The 14582-nt window shown below is 40.1% G+C and overlaps 1 protein-coding gene across 4 annotated transcripts in view; it reads right to left on the bottom strand.

Moving 5' to 3' along the window:
* Positions 1-14378, bottom strand: part of Sp3 (Sp3 transcription factor) — a 58500-nt gene extending 44122 nt beyond the window's left edge. For 3 of the 4 annotated variants that reach the window (XR_009227012.1, XM_058580205.1, XM_046447201.2), the window contains exons 1-4: positions 14237-14378; positions 13470-13606; positions 12912-13037; positions 2660-4019 (exon numbers count right to left, since the gene is read on the bottom strand). Coding sequence is in view for 3 of the 4 variants with exons in the window: in XM_058580205.1 (XP_058436188.1) it covers positions 2660-4019; positions 12912-13037; positions 13470-13606; positions 14237-14243 (1630 nt within the window). In the remaining variant the exon portion in view is untranslated. The remainder of the gene's footprint in view (positions 1-2659; positions 4020-12911; positions 13038-13469; positions 13607-14236) is intronic. The other variant, XM_058580204.1, reaches the window with a different exon arrangement.
* Positions 14379-14582: the final 204 nt, after the last annotated feature.

Consider the following 14582-nt stretch of genomic DNA (forward strand, 5'->3'; position numbering starts at 1 on the left):
CTATCTTGTACTTTAAATGGCTTTTACCCATGTATAATAATTCAATAATACCCATGATAATAAGTTCATCATCTAAAAACTATGTACAGCCAGGCAGGATGGTACATACCTATAAGCACACAGTGAAGCTGAGGCAAGAGCTTAGCAGCAGTGAGATCCTATACTCAATAGTAAAGGGCCCCTGGGTTCAATCCCCAATACCTATGTGTAATATATATGAAAATGAAAAATAAAAGCTACTGATTCACTGAGTTTTTCATATAGATCTTCCAAGTGTTGGTATAATATTACAATATCAAACAGATTCTATTTATTTATAGCACCACCCATCTCCTCAGAAAAATGTTAAGTATAAAGAAGCTAACAAACTCACAGAAGTAGATTTTAGCCAAAATTCTAATTTTAACTGGAAAGTCCATGTTTTATCACTAACAAGAAGTATTGTAGGGTTTAAATGACAAGCTTACTTCATTTACTTTTGCTTAATTATTTGTCACTTAATATCTGAAGTCCCCCAAACCATAGCTTGTCAGTTGTTCAAGTAAAAACAATATTTCAGCTTATAACATACAAGATTGTACAACAGGGAAAAGTGCTTTTTTTTCAAAGTCAATTATCTTATTTTGGTAGGCAGCAGAAATGCTTTATTAAAGCATACTTCCCTTTTCCTCACAAAGAATATTATAGACATCAGTAAGAACTGCAAACCAAAACCATAATGAGATATTACTTCGTACCCAATAGGGTGGTTATAAGATGATGATCAATAATAAGCATTGTCAGGAATTAGAGAAACTGAAACTCTCATACAATGCTGGTGGGAATACAAGATGGTTCATTCTTTTCGGAAAAACCTTTTTAGCAATTCCTCAAACACTGAATTACCATAGAACCTAGTACCCATTCCTCAAAAGAAAAATCCATGTCCACACAAAAAACTATACACAAAATGTTCACGGCACCATTATTCATAATAGCCCCAAAGTGGAAACAATCCAAATTTCCATCAATAGAAAAATAAAATTTGGCATACAATGGAATATTGGGCCATAAAGGGAAATGAAGTACTGACATGCTGTACCATAGATGAACCTTGAAAACACACTGTATGAAAGAAGCCAGAGACAAAAGGCCACACGTTATATAATTCACTACTATGAATGAATATGCAAATCCAAAGAGACAGAAAGACAGTGGTTGTTAGAAGCTGGGAGATGGGATGGAATGAGAAATGACTACTAATAGGTATGGGTTTCTTTTTGGGGTGATGAAAATGCTCTAAAATTAGATAGTGATGATGGCTGCACAAGTCTGTGACTATGTTTAAAAAACTACTCAATTGTATAAAAGGTGAATTTTATAGTATGTGAGTTAGAATCCAATAAATCTACTGTTTTTTAAAAGATATGCAGCTCTAAAGAGTTGACATTTAGCAAAAATAACTTTTTATTGACTCATGTATGTCATTCTTCAGTGAAACAAATTTTTCTTTAACTGCAAGTGCACAGTCAGGAAAATACTAGTAGTTTGGTCCACCATCAGTGAAAGTGTGAACACTGGAGAGGGGGGAAAAAAAAATCAAGTAATTTCTTAGTATTATTATGAAAAGTAGTTTCAGCTGGGCGTGATGGTGCACACCTGTAATCTCAGGGGCTTAGGGAGGCAGGAGGATTTTGAGTTCAAAACCAGCCTCAGTAATGGTGAGGCACTAAGCAATTCAGTGAGATCCTGTCTCTAAATAAAATACAAAAAAGGGCTGGGGATGTGGCTCAGTGTTTAAGTGCTTCCGAAAAAAAAGTACTTTCACATAAAGAACCTCTGAACGGGTCTTGGGGGCAGACCACACTTCAAGAACTGCTGCTCTAAACCCAGACTCAGAAGGCACAAACACAATTGAAGAATTTCCAAATACAGATCTGAGATTCATGGGCAATTCCAACATTCTAAGCATATGTCCCAAATTTCTCACAAGGAAAAGGAGTTTGGCGTGATAGGGCATGCCTGTAATCCCACCAATTTGGGAGACAGGAGGATCACAAGTTTGAGGTCAGCCTCACCAACTTAAGTGAGAGAGATTCTGCCTCACAATTTAAAAAAATAAAATAAAATAAAGAACAGGGGATATAACTCAATGGTAAAGTACCCATGGGTTCAATTCTGCAAGGGTGGGGGTGAGGAGCACATGTTACATCTAGAAGGTATCCTAGATATGAAGTTACTAATATCCCATTTCACACAATGAGGAAACCAAGTTTTCAAGAGAAAAAAAAAATCCTATCCAAAATCACATAGCTAGTTTGTGACTAAGACAGCTACATAAGTACTCTACTCTATGCTAATATGATCAACCAAATATAATGCACACAATGTTTAAACCAAATCACATCAGGGCCAAACAAGACACTACCTGCAAAATTAAATTCTGTAATGCTTGACAACACCAGATGTCAAAACAAAGGAAACTACAAATGTAATTGGCATAAGAGAAAAATGAAACCTTAACTTCAAAACTTTCAAAGAACAATTTGGAAGACACTCTGATGTCTACTTTCATATAAACATAGGAACATGTCATCTTTAATGAAAGCTATATGCTAATAAAAATTTCCCCATATATTATAACTATACTTTTTATGGAAGGACATCATTTAAGACTCACCTGCAGGACTGTCAGCATTCTCTCCTGGATGTAGCTGTATACCAGTAGAATCTATAGAGTTTACTGTAACTGTCTGTAGATTTGGCAACTGACCAGTGCTTAGACTAACTGGAGTTGAAGTCAAGGCTCCACCTGCTGCAACTTGACCAAGCGTGAGTGTCTGGACAGGCGTCAAAGTTATTTGTTGGGCAGCAGTATTCTGTATTTGCAAATTCTGCAAGTTCTGGACCCCTTGTACTTGAAATGTTTGCCAAGTTATCTGTCCAGAAGGGGTCACTGTCTGTGCCTGAATTAAAAAGGTTCCAGGATTCAGCTGCAACTGAAGATTTTGCAAAGCCTGTTGTGATATATTTTGACCACTGGCTTGCACACCATGGATTGTCTGTGGTGTAATACCTTGCACAATTTGGGCTTGACTGGTTGGCTGCTGAGAATCTTGAAGCTGTAGATGTTGTACAACAGGCTGTGCTGTAGAAACCTGAATATTCTGAGCCTGTGTCTCTTCGGAAACAGGCGACTGGATATAATTTCCCTGAAGATCTGAAGAATGAACTTGCCCACTAGAAGTAGTCAAGCTATTTGTATTTTGTTGTAATATACCTGTACTATCTATCGTAACAGGCAACTGTGATGAAGAGGATGTTGGCACAAATAAATCTGTATCAGTATTAGTTTCATTAATATCAGGAGAAACCCGCTCACCAGTCCTTTCTGAATTGTCTGAACTATCCATAGCTTGTCCTGTGTTTATCAAATGTCCATCGGCATTAATGCCTGCAGTCATTGTCTGAGAACTGCCCGAGAGTCCCAAAGAATCTAGATCGACACTATTGATTGGTACAAAGGTAATATTTCCTGGCAGACCAAGAGGCACATTAGCAACTACTTGGGTTTGGCCAGGAAAAGATGAACCACCAATTGCAACTCCCTGAACCTGGACTTGACCAGTCTGTGGTATGAGATTCTGGATATTAGCAGGAGGTGTTCCAGAGGCAAGTAAGGTTTGATTAGAGCCAGGAATGATCTGAATTTGACTGCTTTCTTGATTTATACCCCCATTATCTGAAGAGCCTGTGAAACCAATCTGAACCTGCTGACCATCTGTTGACTGAATCTGTGGTATTACTTGATATTGAACATTGGGCACTGTACCATTTGATGAATCTGATCCTGGTGCAACTGAAAATATTTGTTGATTCTGCAAATTTTGAAGGGGAAGGACATACTGCCCACTCGAAGTAGCAGCACTTGGAATCTGTACTAGATTACCAGCTTCATCTTTTATAGTTGTAGGTGTGGCTGACAAAACCTCCCATCGGTTTGGTGCTCCTCCTAACTGTGCAGAAGCCAAATCACCTGTCTGGATGAAGAAAACAAAAATGTTGTGATATATTTTGTGGTATGTTTAAACCAATTCTTGAAGAAAAAAAAAAAAAAACTCTAAACTAGTATAAATCCTACTATCTAAGAGTGAAAATCCCCTTAATAACATAACAGGACTAAAATACAAAAGTAATACTGTACAAACTACAACAATCCTTGCAGTTTTGTTAGTTATTGTGAAGACAGTCCATTCTATTTATCATGACCTGATCAAATTTTTTCTTAATGTTTTGGAAATGGAGTCTTGCTATGTTGCCCTGGGCAGGTCTTGAAATCATGCAGCAAATGAGTCTGGAACTATGATCTTCCAATTACTCATCTATAATCACTAACGTTTATAGTGTTTTTGTTTTTTTTAAATGGAGGTGGCTAGAATAGATTATGAACAGTTCAAACCAAACATGACAACTACTAAACAGCTAAGGAAGTGCATAACCCACTAAAAAGTATAAAAAAGTATACAACCCACTAAAAATGTCAATAAATCCAGAGTACTATAATTGTGAACAGTGCAGTGTTAAAGTTATCTGAGTTAGAAAAATAAGATTTGTATATTATTGCTATAAACCTTAAGTCAAACAATTAAAGCTATTCTTTTATGATATATATTAAGGTACTTCAGAATAAACTCATGATTAGTGGAATTTCATAAGCATACCCATCAAGTCCTTCACTTTTATCATGAACTACTAAAAAAAAAAAAAGAAACTTTATAAAAACTTGGTAAGGAAAGGTTATTATTGCCCTGTGACTACAGAGTAAAGAAGCCCCATCTGAAAAGCTTTTCTAGAATCCAAAAGCTGGAGGATTTAGACTTGGTTTGGTTTTACTTACTTTTCTAAGATTCTAGTAGAATGCCAGGCATATATGTTTTGTATGCTGTTACCTGCTAGAAATCTCTGGGATCACCCATATAGTCACATAGGCAACATTGGAAAAATGCCAGCAGGGAAAGCAGAAAGCAAAAAAAAAACCCTCCATGTCAGGCTCAGCACAGTGATGCTCCACTATAATCCCAGTGACCTGAGAGGCAAATGCAGGGGGATTACAAATTCAAGGACAGCCTCAGCAACTTGGTAAGACCCTGTCACAAAATAAAAAATAAAAAAATCCTGCATGCCAATGTCAAATGGTAGATATTTTTTAAGCTAATGATCTAAGCTTTTCTTTATATGCCAAATACTGTAACAAGGTTTAAGACTATCTCATTTGCTTTTTTTGGTACCAGGGATTGAACCCAGGGGCACTTAACCACTGAGCCACATCTCCATCCTTTTTTTTTACATTTTATATTGAAATAGGGTCTCACTAAATTGTTTAGGGGCCTCACTAAGTTGCTGAGGTTGGCTTTGAACTCACAATCCTCTGGCCTCAGCCTCCCAAGCCACTGAGATTACAGATGTGCACCACTGCACCTGACCAGCTAAAACAATTATATTTGATAGAATTTATTATCATCCCTATCTTACAGATGAGAAAATCGAGGGACAAAGTCACATTGTTTCAAGTGACCAAGACAGGATTTAAAACTAGGCTAAAACTAACTCCAAACTCAGGTCCTTAAACACTATGCCATACTTGGACCCTACTAATACCAGGGGTAAAGCCACTGGGAATAGGACCCTATATGATTTACTCACCATCAAAATCAAGCCATCTCTATTCCACTTATTTACAAACCTATCTATAATTTTCTATAACCCCATATGTCACTAGATAATGAGAACATAAAAGCACATCCAGCCTAGCATTGTCAACCTAGGATACATAACCAGGCTTCAAGGGAATTTCTAAATCCTATAAAAAGACCATATCAACTTTTCAAAGTTGGGGAGGGGGAAAATAATCTGGGGTTTTATCATATTCCCAAAGGGGGTCTGTAACCATTAAAAAAGGTTAAGACAAATACTGTTTTCCCAACTTAGAAATTCCATAAAATTCCATAAAGTTTAATGCAAATAATATAGCAAAAGATCTAAAATCTTTTAAGGAAGCTCCTTAATTTTCTGTAGTTATTTATACATAAAGAATGAACCATAGTTTAATGACTCAATTCAAACACTGAATATAGCTGCCAAGATGAATAAGGATGAATGAGTAAACAATACAACCCTATATTCAAATTGTTCACACTCCATCCAAGCAGACATACACAAACTAATACAATGTGAAAAGTGGCATATACTAGCCACCTGATGAAAATATTATGTGGGAACATAAAGACTGGAGGAGAGATTTCACATGCAATATATTTGAAGTATTAAAATATGTAAGATTTCACTGTTGTCAGAAACAGAGACATTAAGAAAGGTATAGAAACAACATAATTACAGACAAAAAGAAAAAGAATAATATGCAGTTTTGAGTTTGAAGTTCAAAACAAGATCCAAAAAGGCTCCTATTTATAGACAAAAATAATGGAAGAACAAAACTAGACATTTTTATCAAGGTCTATAAATGGCCTGTAGATCCTACTACAGGGCTTGGACTTTGTCCTGCAGATAGTGAATGACAGCTATAAACACTTAATAAGCAAGTGCAATCACATCTGTATTTTATAAAGATAAACTAAGGTCCAAGGAAGGAGACTGAAAGAAAGGCAGAAGAGACTAAAGGCAGAGAAACTGTGGACCCAGTACAAATCTCCAAGCCTGAACTAAAATAGTTATCTGTCTTTGAAATACATACTTATTAAACTATATAGTTAAACTTGTTGATTTTAAATTTGAAAATGAAGCACCAGATATTAAAGTCACATGTCATTCAACTTCAACTGGTATCAAAACTAAAATTTTATTTCATCCCTCATGTTTCACTTCAGCCTTTTGGCATTTTAAGTAAACTAAGGATATTTAAAGTCTATATACTAAAAAGCAAGTCTAAAATCCAATCTTTACTTTAAGATTATTATTTATCTGGAGAATCAACTGTTAACTATTTCTAGCCTAAATTAAATTTACAAGTTTTTTTTAAATTTATTTTTTAGTCTTAGGTATACACAATCTTTATTTATTTTTTTATGTGGTGCTAAGAATCGAACCTAGGGCCTCACACATGCTAGGCAAGCGCGCTACCACTTGAACCACATCCCCAGCCCCAATTTACAAGTTTTTTAAATAAAAGAATATACTATCTCGGGCTGGAGTAGTGGCTCAGTAGTAAGAGCACTTGCCTTGAATGTGGGAGACCCTGGGTTTGATGCTCAGCACCACATATAAATAAATAAATAAAATGAAAGATCCATTTACAACTAAAAAATATTTTAAAAAAAGAAGAAGAAGAAAAATAGGAAGGGCCAGGATTGTGGCTCAGTGGTAGAGTGCTTGCCTAGCATGTGTGAGACACTGGGTTCAAATCCCGGGAACCACATAAAACAAACAAATAAAATAAAGGTATTGTGTCCATCTACAAATACAAAAAGAAAAAAAAAAAAAAAAATATATATATATATATATATATATATATATATATATATATATAATAGCTCATGCATAAATCAATTTTACAATACTGGCATTCTGACCACTTTCCTTTCTTTAAAAAAATGTCAAATTTATGGCACCTACAGTTTTATTTTTTGAGACAAAGATATTCAACCACCAATTTCTAGTCAAGAAATTCCTTGAAAATAAATACAACCACTCAAATAACAAATCTGAGTAAATATGCCCAAGTTATCCCCTCTGCAGAAGCTAAATAAACAGTAGGGCTGGGGTTGTGGCTCAGTGGGGTTGCCTGGCATGTGTGGGGCTTGGGTTAAATTCTCAGCAGCACATGTAAATAAATACATAAAATAAAGGTCCACTGACAACTAAAAAACTTTTTTGTTAATTAATAATAAAAATAAATAAATAAAATAAACTGTAGTATCATTTTCCCAGCAAAACAGGTCACTAAATGAAAGCAAAATCTCCAAAACAAAATGAGAAAGCATTATGAACTTCTGTGAATAAGCCCAAGGTAAAAGGAATATATTTTAAAAAATCTGTGAAGCTCAAAGATGGAAGGCAGCAACAAATAGCTTAAGCAAAAATTTCAGGCAAACAAAACATATTTTATGCAACAGATATGTAGTTTTTAAAATCTGCTGTAAAACAGATTTTTTAAACAGAATGGGGGGGATGTCACCAAATCCAACTTTTGATTTCAACTAAAACTATGCTTAGGGAAAGGGAGACTATTACATGCTCACAATGGGCAAAATGTTATCTTGCAGGAAAGGTCAAGAGAACCAAAAAGAAAATATTTAAGCTTTATAAACTTTAGAGCACGTCAAAATCCCAAGTTTTGGTGATTATTAAGATTAAAAGAAAAGATTTAGAAAAAGCCTCCAGTAGATAGCTACCACAATTGCTGGCACAAATTAAGATCAATATATAATTTATTGAATGAATAATTACTGGTATTTTACCTTAAAACCATTGCAAAGAAAATGACAGAAATGGAATGATAAAAATGGATCAATAAAATCAACTTTGAGGTATTAGAACCTTCTAAAAGGGCTATAAGTTCATTTTAAACCTGTTATTTCCATAATTCCACAATGAAAAAAATCCAAATATTTCAAAATTAAAGTTTTCTAAGTCCACTCATTTTGCAAAATAAATTTCATCAGTGAAATTTCATCTCACTAAGAGACAATATAAAATAAATAATAGGAAAGGGATAAATTAGAAAGTCATCTGCCACCAAAAACATTATAATATGTTGTGTTGAATTATTGGAAGCGAATCAAAGGGAAACAGACATAAAAACACAACCCTGCTGGACATGGTGGCACACACCTGTGATTCCAGATACTCTGGAGGCTGAGGTAGGAGGACTGAAATTCAAGGGCAACCTCGGCAATTCAGCTAGACCCTCTCAAAATTTTAAAAAATAGGGCTAAGAGGCTGGGGTTTAACTCAGTGATAGAGAATTTGCCTAGCATGTGTGAGGCCCTGGGTTAGATCCCCAGCACCACACAAAACTAAATAAACAAAATAAAGGCACTGTGTCCATCTACAATTAAAAATATTTTTTTAAATAAAAATAGGGCTAGGGATGTGTCTTAGCAGTAGTGCACTTGCCTAGCTTGCACAAGTCCTGGATTTGATCCCCAGCACTAGACAGATAGATAAATGGAGTTAGGGATGTAGCGCAGAGGTAAAACACCACTGGGTTCAAACCCCAGTATTGAAAACAAACACCCATAACCAAGACAAGAATTAATATTGGTTTAGGTATAAGATAACCCCCTATATGAACTTACAAATTAAAGAAAAGTCCAGTGTTTTTATTAGTAACTCTAGTATTCTTTTTGGACAATTAACAAAATATCATTTGGCCATGAAAGTGTCCCTCTCTATATAAACACACAATCCCAAAATGAAGAGGACACCAAACTACAGCAGCCTGGGCGGAGGGGTGGGCATCAAAAGTTGGTACCAGCAGGGATGTTACTATAACAAATTCATTACAAAGGCATCCTAGGATGCAATTGTGTATAAAAATGAGGGGGATGGGATTGAGAGAAAAGAAAAAAAAGGATGAAACTTCTTAGAAGATACCTGTGGAAAGGGAAAAGAAAATTCATACCATTTATTGCTTAGTATTTTGAAAGGATAATTAACTTTTCAGTCCCCACAGATGGCTATATAAAAAGCCAGAAATAGGGCTGGTAGTTCAACCCCCAGCAACACACACACACAATTGAAAACAAGAACAAGTGTGAAGCTAAAGTGGAATCAAACTAAGAACCACTCTTAAGCAAACACGCAGGTTGAGACCTTAAAGGGAAATTAATAGAACTCAAACAGACTTCAATAAATTAATTACAATGACACTGTAGGTCTTACAAAATGGAATAATAACCTTTTCTTGAAATAAGCTACTATTCGTTTATTTTAGTTCAACACTTATGTGCTAAACTAATGAACACTAAATTTACAACTTAAACCAAAGATCAGACAATGACTCATAATATTTATCTGTTCAGTTTATTTTACTACAGTACAAATGAAATAGGCATATAAATAATCCATAAGTTCACACAAATATAGTTTGCACAAGTTAATACTTGCATATACGTGTACTTTTTTAATTTCCAGACATTTTTAATAACAAAGTATAAAAGAGCTCTGCTTCCATCTTTGGGAATCCATGCTTTGGGACATTATACATAGGTGAGAACACTTTTAACAAATTCCAAATTCATACTCTTTAAAGCAAATCTTTAATGCAGCTGATTGCCTTTCAAGGCCCTTTGAAATCTTGAAATATCAAGCTAAACTGGCATAATGTTGAACTGTATATGTATATTTCCACTATATGCAATGTGGTTACTGCAAGATGGATCCTATGGAGCTGAAAATGAACATTCGTGGAAAACCTGACAAAATCCAAATAAATCCTGTAATTACTTTAGTTATTACTATACCAATGTTAATTTCCTAATTTTGATAAATGTACCACAATTATGTTAACATGAGGAGAAGCTGGGTGAAGGGTACAAGGTAATTTTCAGTTCTCTATTTTCAACTTTCCTGTAAATCTAAAATTATTCCACAAATTTTTAAAAATTTTTGGTACCAGGGATTAAACGGGAGGGGGGCGGCTTAACCACTGAGCCCCATACCCAACCCTTTTTATTTTGAGACAGGGACTCACTAAATTGCTCAGAGACTAGCTAAATTACTGAGGCTGGGCTTTCAACTTGCAATCTTCCTGCCTCAGCCTTCCAAGCCACTGGGATTACAGGACTGCACAAATGCCCCTGTATCTAAGTTCATTTTTAAAGGGGGGGGGGGGGGGAAGCCCATGAACTGGAAAAAAATAATCTTTATTATTGCTAAGGCAAACATCTAAGCCAGACTTATCAACTTTACTCAAAGTGAAAAATATTATGCAGATGTGCCAAACATACATATGTTCTAAGGGTTTGCTGGCAAAACTAATTTTCAATATACAAAATTCTATTTTGAAAAAAAACTAATTTTCATTTTATTGTGATTGACAAATTATGAGGTGTCTGACTGATAAATCTCAGATATCTCAGAATGATTCTATTTAAGATGGGGTGGTAAATGTGTTGTCAGTGATTATGTGATAATTCAGAGAAGATCTAAAGAGACATGGAAACAGTTGGAGATAGTATTCTAATCCTAGGCTTGAGACTAACACATAACATTTTCACCCATAACTTCCTTCTTCGTTCTCCACTTCTCCCTTCCCCCATCTATAAGGTGATATGTAAATCTGGCAAATTAGGAAAAAGATTTTGGCCTATTTGAAATACTTAAAAAGTAGAAGAAGTCTAATTTTCAATTTTACTTGTGCAGTGGTTTATAAACAGTTAATGTGTTTTGGCACTCTGGGGTATGGAGGAATATACTTTTAAAAAACTGGTTTGCCAATCCACAGATTTGTTTAAATAACAATGCTTCTCACAAACATGATTTTATGCTTTTATGCTTTAATCTACTTAAAAAAGCACAATTAAGACATTAAGACTATTCACATCCCCCACAGCATAATCTGAAGCACTAAAATTCCAAATATAACTTAACAATGCATTAGCTTAAACTTGTAATGCCTACATATTCACTATACCAAATATCAAACTTTTCTTTTTACAGTGACCATTCAAAACATCACTACTCAGGCCAACATGATGGCCAATACCTCCAAAAGAGAAGCTGAGGCAGGAGGATCCCAAGTTCGAGGTCAACCTCAGAAACTTAACAAGGCCCCATCTCAAAATTTATATATTATAAATAAAATACATATGTGTGTGTGTGCGTGTGTATATGTTGCTCGGTGGTAAAAGGGCCCCTGAATTCAATCTTCAGTACCAAAAAATAAATAAATAAACCCACCACCACAATTAATTCTTATAACCCACAAAAATTAGACTGAGAAGCGTTTCAACTATTTTAACAAATGCACACATGTACAGGTTACACTAAAGCAACAGCAACGATCCAAACAAATATAAAATTCGTAAAAAATACTCTACAATGTGTTACTAATTTTGTCTTACACCATCATCTAACACTGCCAGTTCCTCCCCATTCCCCAGACACTAGAAACACTTCCAAAAGAAACCCACCACATCCTATCGGACTAGCCAGTCATTTGATACAATGAAAAAAGTTTTGCCAACCAAATTCTACTGTATGATATGCATTAACGAGCATGAAGATAAAATTCTTCACCTGTACTTGTTTCTAACAGATATTCGTGTTCAATTTCAAAAGCTTAAGTACTATATAAATAACTGCTAATTTCAACGGTTGCTAAACGGACCTTTCATTTACCACGCTTAGAAAAAATTAGTACAAATTTGTAGTAGTCTGCAAAAAGTAAAATTCAACCATTTTGAAAGGTCACTTAAAAAAAGCACTGTGTTCATTCCTGCATACAAAGAGTTCAAATTAAACCTTCTCGACTTAAATCAGTTTAAGATCTAGTAACTTCCAGCAGAAAACGCTCCAGACTCAAAAATTCTAGAAACTAAACACACTGCCTTTCTAGTTGATACTATCTATGGCCGATAGGCTTTGCTTTAAAATGTAGTGTTCAGCGAAGGAGTTTTCAGCAGAGATATGAATTGCTCAAACATCCATTTTGGAGTCCTCTACCCCCGCCCTCTCAGACTTCATTTTGTTGAGAATTTTCAGCGAGGTACCACAGTGACAATTTCGAGAAAGCATGTGCTTACTTGGGATCCAAACAGGGATGCACAGAGCAGGAAAGAAGCCCTGGCTCCGCGACGCGCGCGTGTCGCGGCCGCGCGGGCGCCGGGGAGGCCTTTGGGGCTGGCGCGGCGCAGGCCCGGGATGGCGGGCGCAGGGCCGCGGCGGGGGCGGGCCGCGCGCGCTGGACTTACCGCTCCGGCGGCGGCGGCTGGGGCCCCGGCAGCGGCGGCCGCCTCCTCCTCGTCGTCGCCGGGCGATGGCGGCCCTATCTTGCTGCAGGTAGCGGCCAACAGAGCAAGCGGTGACGGCTGAGTGTCCTACCCCCGATGGGCGGGTTCAGAGAGGGAGACAGGGAGGGGGTGGCGGTTAGGGCCGGGCCGCCGCTCGCACAGGAAGTGCGGCTCGGTCCTCGCAGGCTGCGCCCGGGCGAGCCAGCCCGCGCTCTCCTCCTCCTCCTCCTCGGCTCTCCTCCCGCTCGCACGCACACCGGCCCCGTCCGCGGCAGGCGGGCGGCGGGCTGCGCGCCGGGCCTCCACCTTCCGCCCGGAACCCACCCCGGGAGGGCGCGCACACTCACACACGCACAAAAAGGCGGCGGGCGGGGGAGCGCGGGCGGGGTCGGAGCGTTGGCGCCTCGGGCGGGCAGCTCCCGGGGCGGGGGAGGGGAGGGGAGAGGAGGGAGGGGAGCGGCGAGGGGAGGAGAAAGCGGCGCGAGGGGGGAGCCGGGCCGGGGCTCAGCAGCTCCTCACCTGGGCCGCCGCCGCCGCCACCGCGCCGTTTCCGTGCTGCTGCTGCTGCATATACTCGCCGTGGCCGCCGCCGCCGCTGCCGCCGCTGTCCACGTCCAAGGCAGCCATTTCCTCTTGTTTCACGGGCTTTTCGGGAGCTGCAGGCACAGCGCGGGGGGGTGGGGTGGGGGTGGGGAGGAAGGCGGGTGGAGGAGAGGGAGGGGGGCCCGCGGGCCGCGGCGAAATTACTCCGAGCCCCGATCGAGGCCCCTTCCCCTCCCCCACCCGCCCCCCGGCGGCGGCGGAGCGGCGGCTCCCTCCTCCCCTCCTGCTGCTGCCCCCGCCCGCCGCGGCTGTAACCCTCCTCCTCCTCTTTCCCTCCTCCTCCTCCTCCCCGCGCTGCCCCTGCCCCCTCTCCTCTCCTCTCCTCCCCTTTCCCTTCGCGCCGCTCGCTCTCACTCGCGCTCGCTCCTCTCGCACCGTCAGTCACTCACACACGCCCGCCCGCGCCCGCACACAGGGGGATGCGCTCTCGGCGGACCAGGCCGCCTGCCCCGGGGTCCGGCGGGGAGACGGCGTTGCTGGGGCTTGAGGGCTGGACGGTGGCTGGCGGGGAGGGGAAGAAGGCGGAGGGGAGTGCGGCTTTCTGCCTCTCACAGACACTCGGTCGCACGCTCGGGGCCGGGAGCCGGCGGCGGCGGCGGCGGCGGCCCCGAGCTGGCTGTGGTCGGCGGCGGCGGCGGCGGCGGCGGCAGCAGCAAGGGTTGCTCTCTCTCGGCTTTACGTACCGGTCATAGTGTGTTTAGGGCACCTCAGGCGGGGCTCCCCGCCGCCTTACACATGGTGAGGAGCGAAGGCGGCGGCGGCGAGAGAGGATGCGGGAAGCGGCGGCGGACACGGCCGGAGCGGTCCGGGGATTTTTTTTTCCTATTTTGATTGACTGTGCGGGAAACACAAAAGGTGGAGCCTCCAGCCCAAAAGGGGGGAAGAGGGTGACAGCCCGCCCGGAAGTCCCGCCCCTCTTCTCCGCGCTTATTCGCTGCCACGCTCTCTGTCGGCTATGCTCATTGGTCCGGGTACCCATCCGTCGCTCGGCCTAGCGGCGCGCTTCCTGTTTGCCCCCCGGGTGGAAGG

This window comes from Marmota monax, unplaced genomic scaffold (genome assembly GCF_021218885.2).
Source record: "Marmota monax isolate L192 unplaced genomic scaffold, Marmota_monax_Labrador192_F-V1.1 WCK01_AAM20220418_F8-fsc00007, whole genome shotgun sequence".
In the NCBI taxonomy this organism is placed as follows: Eukaryota; Metazoa; Chordata; class Mammalia; order Rodentia; family Sciuridae; genus Marmota; species Marmota monax.